Source organism: Hyperolius riggenbachi, chromosome 12, assembly GCF_040937935.1.
Source record: "Hyperolius riggenbachi isolate aHypRig1 chromosome 12, aHypRig1.pri, whole genome shotgun sequence".
Lineage (NCBI taxonomy): Eukaryota > Metazoa > Chordata > Amphibia > Anura > Hyperoliidae > Hyperolius > Hyperolius riggenbachi.
In genome coordinates, this window is record NC_090657.1 from 4,107,413 (window position 1) to 4,125,803 (window position 18,391).

Genomic DNA, 18,391 nt, shown 5'->3' on the forward strand with positions numbered 1-18,391 from the left:
ATATGTGTTCAAAAGAGAAAAGAAAGAAAAACAGAAAAAAGAACCTGCAGTGGGTCAAAAATGAAATCAGTGAATGTGGTAGTAAGAAAGATTAAAGTAAACACAAGCTTATATTCTTAACTCAGTGGGCCAGATGCCACCCACTTTTTTTTCTCCTTAGTTTTCTCCTGGGTGATATTTCGGTGCTTAATTCATAAAAGTCCTCTTAAAGCGGATCGGAGATGAAAAACTAAATATAACAAGTGACTTGTCTATATATCTTATCTAAAGTTTAGATAGTTTACACAGCAAATCTAGCTGCAAACAGCTTCAACAGTATATTAATATTTTTTCCTGTGATACAATGGGAGCAGACATGTTTTCTGCTTGTCACTATTACACAATTACACACACAGGCAAGCTTATCTGTATCTAGGCATGCTAATCTGCATATTCTGTGAAAACTCCACTCTTATCTCCTCCATTACACAGGCAACTGATCTGTATCTGCACTGCAGCTCTCAGATTGTGAAAACTCTGCCTCTGAAATCTATAGCTAGTAACACCTTTTTCACCTGCCCAGACTGAAATCCCACAATCCCTTGCAAGCGCCAAGGCACTCTGAAAAAGCTGTGGGCGAGGCTTATATAGTTTATAGGAAATTAGGGTATTAAAACAAAACAAAACAAGTATTTGGCTTGAGGAATGCCCTATAAACTATATGAAAGGAACACAATTATGCAATGAGTAAAAGTTCATCTCGGATCCACTCAATCTCGGATCCACATCTCGGTCACCAACAGCTCAGAAAATATTTAGACGACAAATGTTGACAGTACATTTTCAGATACTTTTTTTTTGTATTTTTTTTTTTCAATGAGAGTGCTGAAAACTTATTTTAAGCAGAAGATTAATTATCATCTCCTAGGAGAAAACTCAGGAGAAAAAGTTAATTGCATATATTTAAAATATTTTTGTCATCACTTTATAATAAACACGACGCAATTAACTTTTTCTCCTGAGTTTTTCCCTAGAAGACACTTTTTCATCTTCTATTTAGAATAACTTTTTAAGCACTTCAAAATCTAAAAAGTACCAAAAAGTAGGTGGAAAGTTACTATCAAAACTATTTTAAAGGGGTCTCTTGCATCTATAGAAAAACAAAAACAGAAACTTACCTGGGACTTCTATCGGCCCCCTGCAGCTTTCATGTCCCGTGCCGTCCTCCTACAATCTTCCGTTCCCCACCGCCATCACTGGTCTAATTATTCGTCTAACTAGATGAAGACAACTGCGGCCGCGCAGCTGTGGCCAAGCGTGTGCTCGCTTCCATGCACGTCATCAGGAGCTTACTGCGCAGGCACAGTACAAGTAAACTTCGTACAGCACAGTAAGCTACCGATGACACACGCAGGAGCGAGCGCATGGCCACGCAGCCGCAGTTCTATTTGTCTAGTTATACGAATAATTAGACCGGTGCCGGCAGTGGGGAACGGAAGATCGTAGGATGGCGGCGCAGGACATGGCAGCTGCAGGGGGCCAATAGAAGCCCCATGTAAGTGTCAATTTTTGTTTTTCTATATATGCAGCAGAACCCCTTTAAGTATTTTCTTGCTTGCTTATTGACAGGTTGAAAATATCACTTAGCAGAAAAGTTAATTGCGTATGGGCCAATGCCTTCTAAACCACGCACACACAAAGACATAGCCAAAAGAATTCCAAAGAGGTGACAAGTTATTTTAAAGAGAAAATGAAAATGTATCTCTGAGGAGGAAACTCGGGACAAAAAGGTAATTGCATCACATCTGGGCCTATGAATTCTGATAAAGGATATCCAAGGCCATTCATTCAATCTACCTTTACTTACCTGGAGCTTCTTCCAGCCCTTAAAGGTCACGGGTGTTCCTCACCGCAGCTCCGGCCTTCTCCTGGCTCTGCTGTCCAGTGTCTGAAGTATCCCCGACCCCCAATGGTTTGGCGTCCTCTCCATGGGTCAACGATCCGTCAGAGGCTTCCAGCGGCACCCAGGAGAAGGCCAGAGCTGCAGTGAGGAACACATGGGACTTCTTGGGGCTGGAAGAAGCACCAGATCAGTACAATTAGATTTTATTCATTGCCTCAGATATCCGGTAATACAGGACAAGACTTTGGCTTTGTATTATAGTTGTGGGTGATGACCTGCTTTGTGTCTTCTTTGTGCAACAGAGTAGCTTCAGTTCAATGTGCAATGTATTGTAATGTGGTTCAAAGCTTTGTATGCGTGTGCAATGAGTTTACTAAAGCGTTATGTAGAATGGGAGGTATATTTGGTAGCAGGAGAAAAGGGCGCCAGCAGCTAGTGGACGAAAAGGGAGGCGCCATAGACTCTAATGCAATAATCGTTAATATGGCGAGAAAAGCAGAAAAAAAGGTGGCCGATAAATATCGTTAACAACATTGGAACATTTTTTGAAGTATGTTATTGTTTTAGAAGCTTATAATGTTATAGCTTCAGTCATATTCTTTTGTTTGTATGTGCAGATGTTAGGTTTTTAAAGATATTAACGTTTCTACGTGGAAAAGTGTGTTTCTGCGGGGGGGGGGGGGGGGTAAGGGTTTTTCACCACCAAGGTGTGGTTAATGTTATGCAACACTGGGGGGAGGGGGGTGGTTAGGGTTAGGCACCACCAGGTGGGTGGGTAGGGTTAGGCACCACCAGGGAGGGTTCTGTGTGAGAGTAGGGTTGGGTTAAGCTATATTGTTCAGTTACATTACAATTGTTAACGTTAATATATTTTCGTTATCAACTCCCATCTGTTTTAAAATGGCATTTATCAACCGATTTTGAGATTTTGTTATCCACCGACGCCATTTCATTGTCCAGCCGGGCCCTTTTTCATGCTTGTTCTGTAATGTGGGAAAACTGCTGGTCACAGCTTTCTGAGAAGTGAAATATTAGTGTTGGCAGTTTTGTGGTTAGGCTTCAGTTACAAAGTACATTTCATAATCATTAAAGAAAACGAGACCATTCAGAGGACATACAAGAGAAAGGATATGACGAATGGTAAAGACCAGACTCTGGATGAAGTGATGGAGGATTAGGCACCAGAGCCTGGTTTGGGCTACATAGTTTCTGATCATTTCCAGTCTTGGCTATGCAATGGTGTTTTCTCGAGAGATTTTATTATATATTTTATTGAATATCCCCATTATTTTGTATTATATATCCCCACCATTCACCAAAAGGTAACTAATCTCACTGTGTCATGTGCATACCAGTAGCACAAAGCCAAAACAGAGGAAAAAACTGTGCATGAGGGTTTCATATTACTGGACAGATGTGAAGGTAGAAGAGAACACAGTAAGGCAATGCACACGGATGGGAGAATGGCCAAGACAACATATCTGCCATATATGCTTAGAGGGTCCCAGTGCTGGATTTGTGGGTTTGAGACGCATGAAAGCTGGACTTTTTTTGTACCTGCTTGAGGGTTACTTTAACTCCTGGGGGACTGGCCATTTAACCCCCCTTCCAGACAAGAGCAGTTTGCCTGGCTCAGGTCCCTCCAGTTTAGTTAGCCAGGCAGTGGTTTCCCAAGTATAGATAGCTAGGATTGGGTGTCCCCATATAGATAGGTGTCCTTAGTGCAGACAGCAGCCATTACTCGCCTCCCTAGGTCCTGTGATCACCAGCTCTTCCCACCTCCTCTCTCCCTGACATGCAGCCTTGCACTGCCACTAACTTCCAGGTCCTGGTGTGATGACGTCATCACAGTACCGGGAACTTAGCGACAGAGCGAGGATGGATGCCGGGCAGAGCGGACAGGGACCGGCCGGGGGAGCGCCAGGAAGGTGAGTGGATCCTCTTCTTCCTCTTCAGCCACCACCACCGCTTCAGTGATCACTACGATCGGCGGCGATGATATCATATGACGTCATCACAGTACCGGGAACTTAGCGACAGAGCGAGGATGGATGCCGGGCAGAGCGGACAGGGACCGGCCGGGGGAGCGCCAGGAAGGTGAGTGGATCCTCTTCTTCCTCTTCAGCCACCACCACCGCTTCAGTGATCACTACGATCGGCGGCGATGATATCATATGACGTCATCACAGTACCGGGAACTTAGCGACAGAGCGAGGATGGATGCCGGGAAGAGCGGACGGGGACCGGCCGGGGGAGCGCCAGGAAGGTGAGTGGATCCTCTTCTTCCTCTTCAGCCACCACCACCGCTTCAGTGATCACTACGATCGGCGGCGATGATATCATATGACGTCATCACAGTACCCGGAACTTAGCGACAGAGCGAGGATGGATGCCGGGCAGAGCGGACGGGGACCGGCGATCACCGGGGGAGCGCCAGGAAGGTGAGTGGATCCTCTTCTTCCTCTTCAGCCACCACCACCAGTGATCACTACGATCGGCAGCGATGATATCATATGACGGCTTAATCTCCCCTCTCAGGTGTGCACAATCGCATTGGGAGCGGCGGGACTTCAAGGATGTTAGAGTTACGTCCTGTCACCAGCAGGCAGCCACACAGAGGACTTCACTCTAAAGTCCTTGGTCCCAAAAAGGTTAATATTGCTTTTGACAGAAATCCCTTTGCTGCTTAGAATCCCCTCTTTACAATTTACCTTAAAGCGGACTTGAACTTCAACTTGGATCTTCCTCTCTGCTCTAAAAGATAAGCGACAGCATAATAATCTTTATGGGGTGGATTCATCTGTCTTTTCCTTGTGTCCTGTGCATGAGTTCAGGGCCACTTCATGAGTTCAGGTCTTCCTAATAATAACTCCCTTTCTGATATCTAATCCTAACTTCATAATCCTTACCAATGTCAAAGAACCTACCCACCCTGTATCCTAATTCTCATCATCCTTATATGCATGACCGATACCTTTTGGTGTCTGGTTTAGCTTCCATGCGTGGCACCCAATTTTCCATCCCTTCTCCAACAATCTTTTCTGTAGAAAACCTACCGACCATCTTCCAAATGCCAGTAGTCACAGGGCCGGGCTGAGGCAAGAGAGGCTCCAGCCTTAGGGCGCTCTGTAGAAGGGGGCGCACAACTCACTCATCTATCATTCCCCTATTATGTTTGAAGCACAGATAAATAAGAAAAGGGGACACATGGCAGTGACTGCAAGCCAAATAACTAGAGATTAAGGTGTTGGTGCCCCTGTGGCGCCTCTTAGTGTAATAGCAATCAGTGTGTGACGGCTGGGGTGGGAGGGATGGAGGAGCCTCTCAGCGTAATAGCAATCAGTGTGTGACAGCTGGGGTGGGAGAGATGGGGAGGGGTCTCTTAGTGTAATAGCAATCAGTGTGTGACGGCTGGGGTGGGAGGGATGAGGAGGGGCCTCTTAGTGTAATAGCAATCAGTGTGTGACGGCTGGGGGGGAGGGATGGGGAGGTGCCTATTAGTGTAATAGCAATCAGTGTGTGACGGCTGGAGTGGGAGGGATGGGGAGGGGCCTCTTAGTGTAATAGCAATCCGTGTGTGACGGCTGGGGTGGGAGGGATGGAGGAGGGGCCTCTTAGTGTAATAGCAATCAGTATGTGATGGCTGGGGTGGGAGGGATGGAGGGGCCTCTTAGTGTAATAGCAATCAGTGTGTGATGGCTGGGGTGGGAGGGATGGAGGAGCCTCTCAGCGTAATAGCAATCAGTGTGTGACAGCTGGGGTGGGAGAGATGGGGAGGGGTCTCTTAGTGTAATAGCAATCAGTGTGTGACGGCTGGGGGGGAGGGATGGGGAGGTGCCTATTAGTGTAATAGCAATCAGTGTGTGACGGCTGGAGTGGGAGGGATGGGGAGGGGCCTCTTAGTGTAATAGCAATCCGTGTGTGACGGCTGGGGTGGGAGGGATGGAGGAGGGGCCTCTTAGTGTAATAGCAATCAGTATGTGATGGCTGGGGTGGGAGGGATGGAGGGGCCTCTTAGTGTAATAGCAATCAGTGTGTGACGGCTGGGGTGGGAGGGATGGAGGAGCCTCTCAGCGTAATAGCAATCAGTGTGTGACGGCTGGGGTGGGAGAGATGGGGAGGGGTCTCTTAGTGTAATAGCAATCAGTGTGTGACGGCTGGGGGGGAGGGATGGGGAGGTGCCTCTTAGTGTAATAGCAATCAGTGTGTGACGGCTGGAGTGGGAGGGATGGGGAGGGGCCTCTTAGTGTAATAGCAATCAGTGTGTGACGGCTGGGGTGGGAGGGATGGAGGAGGGGCCTCTTAGTGTAATAGCAATCAGTATGTGATGGCTGGGGTGGGAGGGATGGAGGGGCCTCTTAGTGTAATAGCAATCAGTGTGTGACGGCTGTGGTGGGAGGGATGGAGGAGGGGCCTCTTAGTGTAATAGCAATCAGTGTGTGACAGCTGGGGTGGGAGGGATGGGGAGCCTCTTAGTGTAATAGCAGTTAGTGTGTGACGGCTGGGGTGGGAGGGATGGAGGATCCTCTTAGTGTAATAGCAATCAGTGTGTGACGACTGGGATGGGGAGGGGCCTCTTACTGTAATAACAATCAGTGTGTGATGGCTGGGGGTGGGAGGGAGGGGCCTCTTAGTGTAATAGCAATCAGTGTGTGACGGCTGGGATGGGAGGGATGGAGGAGGGGCCTCTTAGTGTAATAGCAATCAGTGTGTGACGGCTGGGATGGGAGGGATGGAGGGGGCGCACTTTGGTGTCTCAGCCGTGGCTGCTGGAGGACCTTGCCCCGGCTCTGTGTAGTCAAACCACATCTGTGTTACGGAACACGTCAGTTTAAAGTCCAACCCTCCCTGATTAAATCCCCCTACGTTCCTGGACCAAAATGGGAACTAATCCCATCCCTGCATTAGCATAGCATATTACAATCAGCCTATGTCCGCTGGAACAGCTTGATGATATTTTCCTGGTGCATCCTTGCCCATACTTCTTTCTCCAGAAGGAAATCATGATTTTTAAACAGAACTGTTTCCATCTTGTCCTTGTCATAGTAATGATCAGAGTACTTTTTGTAATCGGCCGTCATAAATCCATATGCACTGACCTGAAAAATAGAAAAAAGGTAATATAAAAGTACTCCTAGAAATAAGCCGTTATGGACCTAATATTCTCTGTCCTTCATTGTCTACTTTCCAGACTATACCGTCAGGAGTAGAGATGTAGCAAACTGTTCGCCGGCGAACGGTTCCAGGCGAACTTTGGGGGTTCGCGTTCGCCTGCAGCAGGCGAACTTTTGCGGAAGTTCGATTCGCCCCATAATGCTCTATTGAGCAAAACTTTGAACCTCTATATCACTGTCAGCAGGCACATTATTGCCAAACACACTGGTCTCACTGCTGTAAGCCTGCCCACCCTCCCTCCTCCAAGCAAGGTCCTTATACCATTTGACTCAGTTGTCTGCCTACACTAATTAGTTATGGGACAGCTGCTACACACTCTGCTAGGGAGATTTTAATTAGCCTCTTGTGGGTCTCCTCCCTTCTACCCGAGGGAGGAGGGTCTCATCTGCCAGGGAATTATACTATTTCAAAAACCAGTTTACATCATACCATGGCTGGGAATCGAACCCAGCTCTCACTGTGTGGTGGGCAAGTCACCCTAACCACTGTACCACTACAGTAGTAACTGAAGATGGCCTAAAATTTACCATTTATGCTCAATGCAATAGAAACATTAGGTTGCTTAAAGGGAACCTTAGCTGAGAGTGATATGGATGCTTCCTGTAAACAATACCAGTTGCCTGGCAGTCCAGCTGATCTTTGTGACTGCAATAGTGGCTGAATCACACCCTGAAACAAGCATGCAGCTAATCTAGTCTGACTTCAGTCAGAGCACCTGATCTGCATGCTTGTTCAGGGGCTGTGGCTAAAAGTATTAGAGACACAGGATCAGCAGGCAATTCAGGAAACTGGTATTATTTTAAAAGGAAAAATCCATATCCTTCTTAGGTTCCCTTTAAGGATTTGTAGCATAAAAGCCAACTCACATTGGCTTGGATTTGAACCAGGTTCTCACTGTGTGGTGGGCAAGCACACTAACCACTGTACTACATCAGTAGTAACTGAAGCTGGCCTAAAATTTACCATTTATGCTCAATACAAGAGAAAAAGTAGACAAGACAAATAACATTTATATCACACTTTTCTCCTGGTGGACTCAAAGCACCAGAGCTGCAGCCACTAGGGAATGCTCTATAGGCAGTAGCAGTGTTAGGAAGACTTGCCTAAAGTCTCCTACTGAATAGGTGCTGGCTTACTGAATAGACAGAGCTGAAATTTGAACTCTGGTCTCCTGTGTCAGAGGCATAGCCCTTAACCATTACACCATGCAGCCACTGCTTACAGATATGTAGCCAGACATGGCCTTGTCTTTTGTGTTCAACAGTTGTCAAGAGAAAAATTAGACAAGATAGCAGTGTTAGGAAGACTTGCCTAAGGTCTCCTACTGAATAGGTGCTGGCTTACTGAACAGACAGAGCTGAGATTTGAACTCTGGTCTCCTGTGTCAGAAACAGAGCCCTTAACCATTACACCATGCAGCCACTGCTTACAGATATATAGCCAGACATGGCCTTGTCTTTTGTGTTCAACAGTTGTCCAAAGAGAACCCCAGATAGCCAGGTAGATTCATCTCTCTCTCTCCCTCTCTCTCTCTCTCTCTCTCTCTCTCTAGTAGGGATGGTCACCGCTTTCTGCGGAATTGTATTTTTGAGCATAAATAGATTGAGCATAAATGGTACATGCTAGGCTGGCTTCAGCATGTAGTGTTGGTGTGAGAGAGAGAGAGAGAGAGAGAGAGAGAGAGAGAGAGAGAGAGAGAGAGAGAGAGAGAGAGAGAGAGAGATGAATCTACCTGGCTATCTGGGGTTCTCTTTGGACAACTGTTGAACACAAAAGAGAAGGCCATGTCTGGCTACATATCTGTAAGCAGTGGCTGCATGGTGTAATGGTTAAGGGCTCTGTTTCTGACACAGGAGACCAGAGTTCAAATCTCATCTCTGTCTGTTCAGTAAGCCAGCACCTATTCAGTAGGAGACCTTAGGCAAGTCTTCCTAACACTGCTATCTTGTCTAATTTTTCTCTTGACAACTGTTGAATACAAAAGACAAGGCCATGTCTGGCTACATATCTGTAAGCAGTGGCTGCATGGTGTAATGGTTAAGGGCTCTGCCTCTGACACAAGAGACCAGAGTTCAAATCTCAGCTCTGTCTGTTCAGTAAGACAGCACCTATTCAGTAGGAGACCTTAGGCAAGTCTTCCTAACACTGCTACTGTCTATAGAGCGTGCCCTAGTGGCTGCAGCTCTGGTGCTTTGAGTCCGCCAGGAGAAAAGTGTGATATAAATGTTATTTGTCTTGTCTACTTTTTCTCTTGTATTGAGCATAAATGGTAAATGTTAGGCCAGCTTCAGTTACTACTGTTGTGGTACAGTGGTTAGTGTGCTTGCCCACCACGCAGTGAGACCCAGGTTCAAATCCCAGCCAATGTGAGTTGGCTTTTATGCTACAAATCCTTAAAGGGAACCTAAGCGGAGAAGGATATGGATTTTTCCTTTTAAAATAATACCAGTTGCCTGAATTGCCTGCTGATCCTGTGTCTCTAATACTTTTTTCCACAGCCCCTGAACAAGCATGCAGATCAGGTGCTCTGACTGAAGTCAGACTGGATTAGCTGCATGCTTGTTTCAGGATGTGATTCAGCCACTATTGCAGTCACAAAGATCAGCTGGACTGCTAGGCAACTGGTATTGTTTACAGGAAACATCCATATCACTCTCAGTTAAGGTTCCCTTTAAGCAACCTAATGTTTCTATTGCATTGAGCATACATGGTAAATTTTAGGCCAGCTTCAGTTACTACTGTTGTGGTACAGTGGTTAGTGTGCTTGCCCACCACGCAGTGAGACTCAGGTTCAAATCCCAGCCAATGTGAGTTGGCTTTTATGCTACAAATCCTTAAAGGGAACCTATGCGGAGAAGGATATGGATTTTTCCTTTTAAAATAATACCAGTTGCCTGAATTGCCTGCTGATCCTGTGTCTCTAATACTTTTTTCCACAGCCCCTGAACAAGCATGCAGATCAGGTGCTCTGACTGAAGTCAGACTGGATTAGCTGCATGCTTGTTTCAGGATGTGATTCAGCCACTATTGCAGTCACAAAGATCAGCTGGACTGCTAGGCAACTGGTATTGTTTACAGGAAACATTCATATCACTCTCAGTTAAGGTTCCCTTTAAGCAACCTAATGTTTCTATTGCATTGAGCATACATGGTAAATTTTAGGCCATCTTCAGTTACTACTGTTGTGGTACAGTGATTAGTGTGCTTGCCCACCACACAGTGAAATCTGGGTTCGACTCCCAGCAATGGTATGATGTAAACTGGTTTTTGAAATAGTATAATTCCCTGGCAGATGAATAGGTAGAAGGGTAGAAGGGAAGGAGACCCACAAGAGGCTAACTAAAATCTCCCTAGCAGAGTGTGTAGCAGCTGTCCCATAACTAATTAGTGTAGGCAGACAACTGAGTCAAATGGTATAAAGACCTTGCTTGGAGGAGGGAGGGTGGGCGGGTCCTCCAGCAGTGATGTGTATTTCACTCAATCAGGTGTGCCTCCAGGTATTAGAGCTCTTGAAACATATTTTCTATCATTTTTCCAGCCGGTAGAATTTTTTAAAATTTTCAAAGTTCGCCTCCCCATTGAAGTCTATTGCGGTTCGCGAACTTTTTCGCAAACCGAACCTTTCGCGGAAGTTCGCGAACAGGGTTCTCGAACCTAAAATCGGAGGTTTGCGACATCTCTAGTCAGGAGTTCTACAATCATGTGTCAACACTTTAACAATTATCACATTCCTTAACAAAGCATTCATTTGGAGATTTCCCTTTAGGGTCCATTTACATTTGGGCTGTTAACAGAAATGTACCGCTAGTCGCTGAATCGCCAGCGATCGCTAGTGCTTTTTAAAGCGCCACTGCAATTAAAAGTATATGAGCGTATAGTATATGATCTCACTGACGCAAATGCTGGTGATTCCCGATTCAGGTAAACGCAAACACGGTGCTTGCAGCCCCTTTTTAGCCATTGTTGAGCATTTGTGATTGCAATGTAAAGAAACGTGGATTACGTTATCGCAAAAAAAAATCACCTACGCCAAACGCTAATTGTTTTAATATCTCAAGTGTGAATGGGCCCTTAGATCAAGAAAAATAGACCCAGCAATAGACAGAAGAAAAGTAAATAAATTAGACTCTGAAGGCCAGAGAGAGAATAACAGAGCAAAAACTGATCCTGTATAAACTGATCCTTTCTCAGTTTCAAATGGATTGGTTTTTAGCTTTAGGCATCAGATTTTCATCCATGGATTCCGTTCTATCTCCCGTCGCCAGCTGCTTGGTATACCCGTGGTGCATCCGCTCTGTCTGCTTGTTCCGGAATTATATCAGACTACCCAAACTTGCATTCCTTGTTCAGAACAGACAGAATGGATCCGTTATGAACAGACTGATGTGAGCAGATTCTATTGCTTTGCATATGATCAGTTTGCATCTGTTTGGGTTGTGTTTCATTGTATGAATTGGAACTTTTTGTTAAGCACTATAGCTAGTGCTAAAACACCGCATCTCCACGGTAAAACGAGCGGTTTATACCCCCAAATCTCCTCTGCAAAATCCATGACTTTCTTGGTCGTGGCTTTTGCTGCCCATGGAGGCAGAGCTTTCAGCTGTAGCTCTGCCTCCATGCGGGTCAATCTGTCTGCAGATCTCCGCCTCTCCCCGCCCCCTCAGTGAAGGAAGATTGAGATGGGCTTGGAGAGGCAGCGATCAGCGGGGATTGATGTACGAAGAAGCAGAGCTACAGTCCTAAGCTCTGCCTCAAGCAGGAAGCGCTTCCCGCACTTACCAGAGAGGATTTGGAGGATATACCCCTCGTTTTGCTACGGGGATGCGGCGGTTTAGCACTAGCTATAATGCTTAACATTAATAAAAGGTAAAAATATGGATTTAGACTCTTCTTCACAGTCTCTTAAAGCAATTGAGAATCAATTAAAAAACAATCAGTAAGATACTTACCTAAGGAGCGGGAAGTACATGGGTACTATAGAGCAGGGGTGCCCACACTTTTTCGGCTCGCGAGCTACTTTTAAATTTGCCGAGGCCAGGAGATCTACCAACGTCTCAAATGCTAAGCACGACCCCCCCCGCGTAGGTTAGCCAGGTGTATGTGCCTGCAGCATAGGTTGCGTGCCCTCAGTGTAGGTTAGCCAGGTATATGGGCCCTCAGTGTAGGTTAGCCAGGTATATGGGCCCTCAGTGTAGGTTTGCCAGGTATATGGGCCCTCAGTGTAGGTTTGCCAGGTATATGGGCCCTCAGTGTAGGTTTGCCAGGTATATGGGCCCCCAGTGTAGGTTTGCCAGGTATAGGGGCCCTCAGTGTAGATTAGCCAGGTATAGGGGCCCCCAGTGTAGGTTAGCCAGGTATAGGGGCCCCCAGTGTAGGTTAGCCAGGTATAGGGGCCCCCAGTGTAGGTTAGCCAGGTATAGGGGCCCCCAGTGTAGGTTAGCCAGGTATAGGGCCCCCCAGTGTAGGTAAGCCAGGTATAGGTCCCCCCAGTGTAGGTTAGCCAGGTATAGGGCCCCCCAGTGTAGGTTAGCCAGGTATAGGGCCCCCCAGTGTAGGTTAGCCAGGTATAGGTCCCTTCAGTGTAGGTTAGCCAGGTATAGGGCCCCCCAGTGTAGGTTAGCCAGGTATAGGGCCCCCCAGTGTAGGTTAGCCAGGTATAGGGCCCCCCAGTGTAGGTTAGCCAGGTATAGGGCCCCCCAGTGTAGGTTAGCCAGGTATAGGTCCCTTCAGTGTAGGTTAGCCAGGTATAGGGCCGCCCAGTGTAGGTTAGCCAGGTATAGGGCCCCCCAGTGTAGGTTAGCCAGGTATAGGGCCCCCCCCAGTGTAGGTTAGCCAGGTATAGGGCCCCCCAGTGTAGGTTAGCCAGGTATAGGTCCCTTCAGTGTAGGTTAGCCAGGTATAGGGCCCCCCAGTGTAGGTTAGCCAGGTATAGGGCCCCCCAGTGTAGGTTAGCCAGGTATAGGGCCCCCCAGTGTAGGTTAGCCAGGTATAGGGCCCCCCAGTGTAGGTTAGCCAGGTATAGGGCCCCCTAGTGTAGGTTAGCCAGGTATAGGGCCCCCCAGTGTAGGTTAGCTAGGTATATGTACCTGCAGGCGGAGGAGAAGAGGCGGCGAGGAGAGACTCTGGCAGGCCAATGGGATGTAGGAGAGAAGCGGCGGCGAAGAGAGAGGCGGCGCGGCCGCTACGTCATGGCTGGGGGCGGCGCCGGGCACGTTACACACGCACATTACACAGGCTGCCCTCCGCCGCCCCCAGCCATGACGCAGCGGACGCGCCGCCTCTCTCCTCCCTCTCTCCTCGCCTGCATGCATTCTATTGGCCAGCGGCCAGCAGCTAAACACGAGCTGCTGGCCGCAACAAAGATTAACGAGACGCGGCCAAGAGGCCGCGATCTACCAAGGAGGCGGTCGCGATCTACCGGTAGATCGCGATCGACCTATTGGGCAGCCCTGCTATAGAGCCTTCATGCTCCTCTCTTGGTCCCCATTCCTGCACTGGCTCCCCCATAGCAGTATTCGACCAATTTGGTCAAATACTGCTCTCTGCTGCTAAAGGAGACATCAGAATTCTTTGGGAACCCGAGTGCTACTGAAAGACGGGTCGCTCCATCCTCCTTGTCTCACGCACTTAGTATGGAGCCACCCGTCTTCAGGAGGATTTGGCTCACAAACACTTCTGAACTCCTCCATGGTGGGGGATTCAAACAGGACAACCAGTGCTTAATGGAGGGGGCCAGGAGAGGAGCAGGAAGGCTCTATAAGATCCCGAGTCCGCCCTCTCCTTAGGGAAGTATCTTGCTGATTTTTTTTATTGTATTTTTTTTAGTCGATTCCCAATACTTTTAACAAGCTTTAGCTATTCCTTCTCTGATTTTCTATTTTTATTGTACAACTAAAAAAGTTTGTTGATAAAAAAAAAATCCCAAAATTTCTCATTTTGACAAAGTGTTTTTACTGCAAAATTGATTAAAATACACTTGAAGTAAGAGAAGTATGAAGGCTGCCATATTTCTTTCCCTTAAACAATGCACAATGCCCGGCTGTCCTGTGGATCCTCTGTCTCTGATACTTTTGGCCATAGACCCTGAAGAAGCATGCAGCTCAGATGTATGTCTCTGGGGCCTGCTTCTTTACATGTGTGATTCTGACACTACCAATGCATGAAAGACCAGCAGGATTGCCAGATATTGTTTAATAGGAAACTAATATGGCTGCTTCCTTATTCCTCTCATTTCATGTGTGCTCTAAAAAATATGTTCACTTTATATTTAAGTCAAAAAGTGTTAACTGTTCAGTACTGTTGAGAAGATACTATGGCTATCATTCATGAACGGGCTGTCGGTAAAGAGAATCAGTGCGGGAAAACACCGCTGGCGGATTTTTAGACTTCTGGGTGGGCATTCATAAAAAAGTATCCAGTTGCGGTAGCAGTGCAGAGATTCCCCGAACTAGGCTGGCGGTAGGCAGACGGTAGGCAGGCGGTAGCACAGGAAGCTGCCGAGTTGATACATTTCTCCGTGTTCCGCTCTGCTGCAGCTGCCTGGGAGGTCTGTGTGTCTCCATTCACTTACATTGTTATCGCCACATCAGAGGGAGCGGAACTTCCCGACCTCACACCGCTTGCGGTGATCTTTATGAATTAACATTTTGCTACATTTGTTCCGATAATCACCGCACAAGGCGGTGATTTATCACTCTGCTCGGTAGTGTCATTTTTCCATGCGGAAAGAGGCTTTATGAATGCTGACTTTGCTAAGTGGTCGGTAAAGTCAGCTGTTTTAAGCATTGCCGCATGCGGGAATGCTTTATGAATGATAGCCTATGTCTTACCACGTCACATAGATGTAGAGCTGTCATTAGCAACAGGGCACCCGTGCTTGGTCTGTATATATTCCAGTACTTTCCATCTAGTGTTGTTGACCTTAGAAATCTGTAGAGACATGTAAATATATACTGTTCATTTATCTCTCACAACAGTGTTGTCGGTTCTGCTAGGAAACAAAGAAAATGATCACTTATTGTGTACTTTCATCCAGAAAGTAACAGCTTATTGTTTTTATCTGCCATGCAAGGAACTTTTTCTGTGTAAACTAACTTACATCTGTCAGGTTAACCTCTTCTTTCCCTGCACCTCTTGTAAGATGACTGCAGAGAGTAACTGTTTGTTCAGTAGCATTAACATGAAGACCCCACCCTCCCCGACTCCTCCAACCCATAGGTGAGGACTGGAGTGTGATGCCACTGCAACAAGAGGATTGAAAAACCTTGTAAAAAGATATGATAAATGCTTAACGTGTACCTGCGATGAGCGAATGAATTAATTTTAGCTTCTTCTAGCCCCTGCAGCCTTCTAGGTCCCTTGATTTCCTCTTGGGTTTCTCCATTGCGCCACTGTGCCCCTTTAAAAGCTTGCTGACTGGACCAGTTGTTGGCTACTGTGCAAGCTGTTAGAATGTATGGCCTCAGTTATTTTAACTGAGTTTAGTCAAAGGACTTGATTTGCAGAGTCTCCCCTTTAAGCAGAGTTTATTGGGGAAGAAATGATGCAGTCAGTTACAAGAAACCTGTTCCTTGTGGAAGGCCACATAATGGGTTATCAGGTCTAAGGTCTAACTGCTCTGACTGTTAGACAACAGAAACGGTAAACAAAGCTGATATTTACAAAACATTGCATTCTTTGCAACTAGGTTATAAAGCAATGGAATATTAATTAAGGAGGTGGGTCACTAGCCCATTCCTGCCAATTGTAGGCTTGGGGGTATGGCTCAGATGATGTCACATTTAACTCTTTAGTGATCAGTACTAAAGCAGGTGACAGGCTGCATAGAGGCACTTCTGCTTCCTGTGACTGCTGGCTTCAACCCTTTACTTTGATTTATAATATGTCTTGCCATCTTATCTAACTTTATGCGGTATATAAGACTAGGAGCAACGTAGTAGAGGTGGAACATAAGATAAAGACTGGTTACCATTCACCAGGAATGTAGCCAAGAGCTGTAATGCAAAGGACTTACTACAGAACAATCTGCTTTGCTAAGATGTAACCACAAGTACTGTATATCTGTTTACTGAATAAACTCCTGAAACTTTGAGGATGCCTAAGAAGTTCTATCTCCTATGCTGTTGCTGTGATGAGAGTCAAGTTATCTCACATCGAGTGAGATGCAGCTCTAATGAGTTGCTGGTGCCGGAACAAAGGTGTAGCGTTGTTGCCCATAGCAACCAATGTATAGTTCACATGCGTGGCCCTGGTCATTCACCTTCTCGATCGCGCTTCCTTGGCTGGGAGCGCAGAACGTTCTCAGCCATGGGAGCATGATCAAAGAGGCACAAGGGCCGAGCCACACATGTGCATTAGTGAGGTGAATGGCCAGGGCCACGCACCCAGGCCACTGGTTCTTCTCCCCACTACCATTGGGCCAGAGACTTCGGGCCATCCCCACTAAGACCACCAGACACAAGAACTCCTTCTTCCCTGCAGCTGTCAGCCTCCTGAACTCCCTTAACATTCTCCCACCCTCTATCTGTGCCTTACCACCTGCATAGTAGCGGTCTGTAATAAATACGCTTTTCGAAGCAACCTGCTATCACTCCTAACTAATTGGACTTTGTCCCTGCACCCTGGTTAGACTCCAGCAGCGTCCTGGAATAATGCATACGTCCGCTGAATGTATATTTGTGTACATACACTTCCTCTTTCCTTAGTGCAATATGTTCCTGAGTACGATGTTTTTACTGTTTGTCCTTATTGTATTGCTGTTAAGCTTGGAGGTGTAATCTCCACAGTCAGCATACAACACATAAGCTGACGTGAAGGAGGTACACACACCAGCACAAGGGATCAGGATATCCCCAGTTTAGTGGAGGAGAGGACTGACTCCAATAGGAGATTGTGGTGCACAGAGCCGGTGCAGATCCGACAGCCACAAACAATACTTTCGTTATAACGTCTCAGCGCAAAGTAGCGCTGAGCGCACAAACCAGAACTGAGGAGATCAGGACAGGTAAACAGAATGAACGCTTGCTAGCTAGCCGCTACTTAGCGACAGCAAGCGTCCAAAACCAGACAGACTGGAATGAGGCAGCCAATGCGTTGCAGCGATGGCGTGCCTCACAAAGACAGGACAGGATAGTCAGGAAATAGCAGGATCAAGATAGATGAACGTAACACAGATAAATATACAATAAGTATGTTTTCCTAGCGTATTACAATTACAGCTATCAATGAAACTATTTGTAACGTCTGACTAACATATGTATATATCGGCAATGAACCGATATATGACATAAGCAGGAACGCTGACTAGGACTGGAGTAATACAGGGAACAGGACTCAGAAGGATTCGCTATCTCTTCGCAGAGATGACCGCAATCCACAAACAGGACCAGGAACAGGATAACTAGCTCAGCGTGCTGGAACGCTGACTAACGGAACACAGGATATAAACAGTTCGTGTACGTATATATCAGCGACACTGATGTATCAACGTAACACGAATACAAGGAAAATAACAAAATGCGCAAGTATGCGTATATATTGGCGATGAACCAATATATGACACAAGACAAGCAAGTAACAACTTCTAGAACAAGAGCAGAACTAGGAGGGCTCGCTGACCCCTTCGCAGGAGTCAGTGCAGTCCACACGGACTAGGAACGAGGTGGGGCACGGGCAGAGTAACAGACAGAATCTGAGACTATGGTAGCCCATGAGACATTGCAGGAAGCAGTTCTTTATACTGAGGTCATCCAATGGGAGCAGACCTGCAGATTCCCACACAAGTGAATGGTAATTAATCACAGGCTGATAGCAGGAAAAGGCAGACAATGATATGCAGCCTGCAGGAAAGGGACTGCCCCTCCACTGCAGCAGACAATCTTTGTTTACACAAGAGCATGTTAAACTGTCATTAATTTCAGAGTGACTGCAGATGGAATCAGCAACTAGTTTAAGTGCAAACCAAACTATGCAAGAAAATGCATGTAATGACATCAGAACTGCTTGGGTTACAATACCACTGCAGCCAGCAGTAAACGCTGCAGACATGATCATAACAATTGCATTGTATTTGTGATGCTCTTCTCTGCCTATGTACCTCTCAGAGCTATGTATTGTGCCAAACCCAATTCCGGGCATGACCCAGTCATGCTTGGCGAAATAAAACTATTCTGATTCTGATTCTAATTGATTAATTGAAAACGGCTGTTACATTCAGGACTACACCTTATATAATCACTTGGCAATATAGTTAAGTTAAAAAACCGCATACATGTCAGTTTGCTGCCCGGCCATTTTGGGGCAGGGTGAGCTGAATAACGTCTCCCCCTGCTGCCA

General features: G+C 46.5%; 1 protein-coding gene across 1 annotated transcript in view; it reads right to left on the minus strand.

Moving 5' to 3' along the window:
* Positions 1–6,810: 6,810 nt before the first annotated feature.
* The window catches only part of LOC137541989 (alpha-N-acetylgalactosaminide alpha-2,6-sialyltransferase 1-like), a 218,487-nt gene continuing 206,906 nt past the window's right edge, over positions 6,811–18,391 (minus strand). The window contains exons 7-8 of the mRNA XM_068263568.1: positions 14,887–14,986; positions 6,811–6,981 (exon numbers count right to left, since the gene is read on the minus strand). Of these exons, the coding sequence (XP_068119669.1) occupies positions 6,811–6,981; positions 14,887–14,986 (271 nt within the window). The remainder of the gene's footprint in view (positions 6,982–14,886; positions 14,987–18,391) is intronic.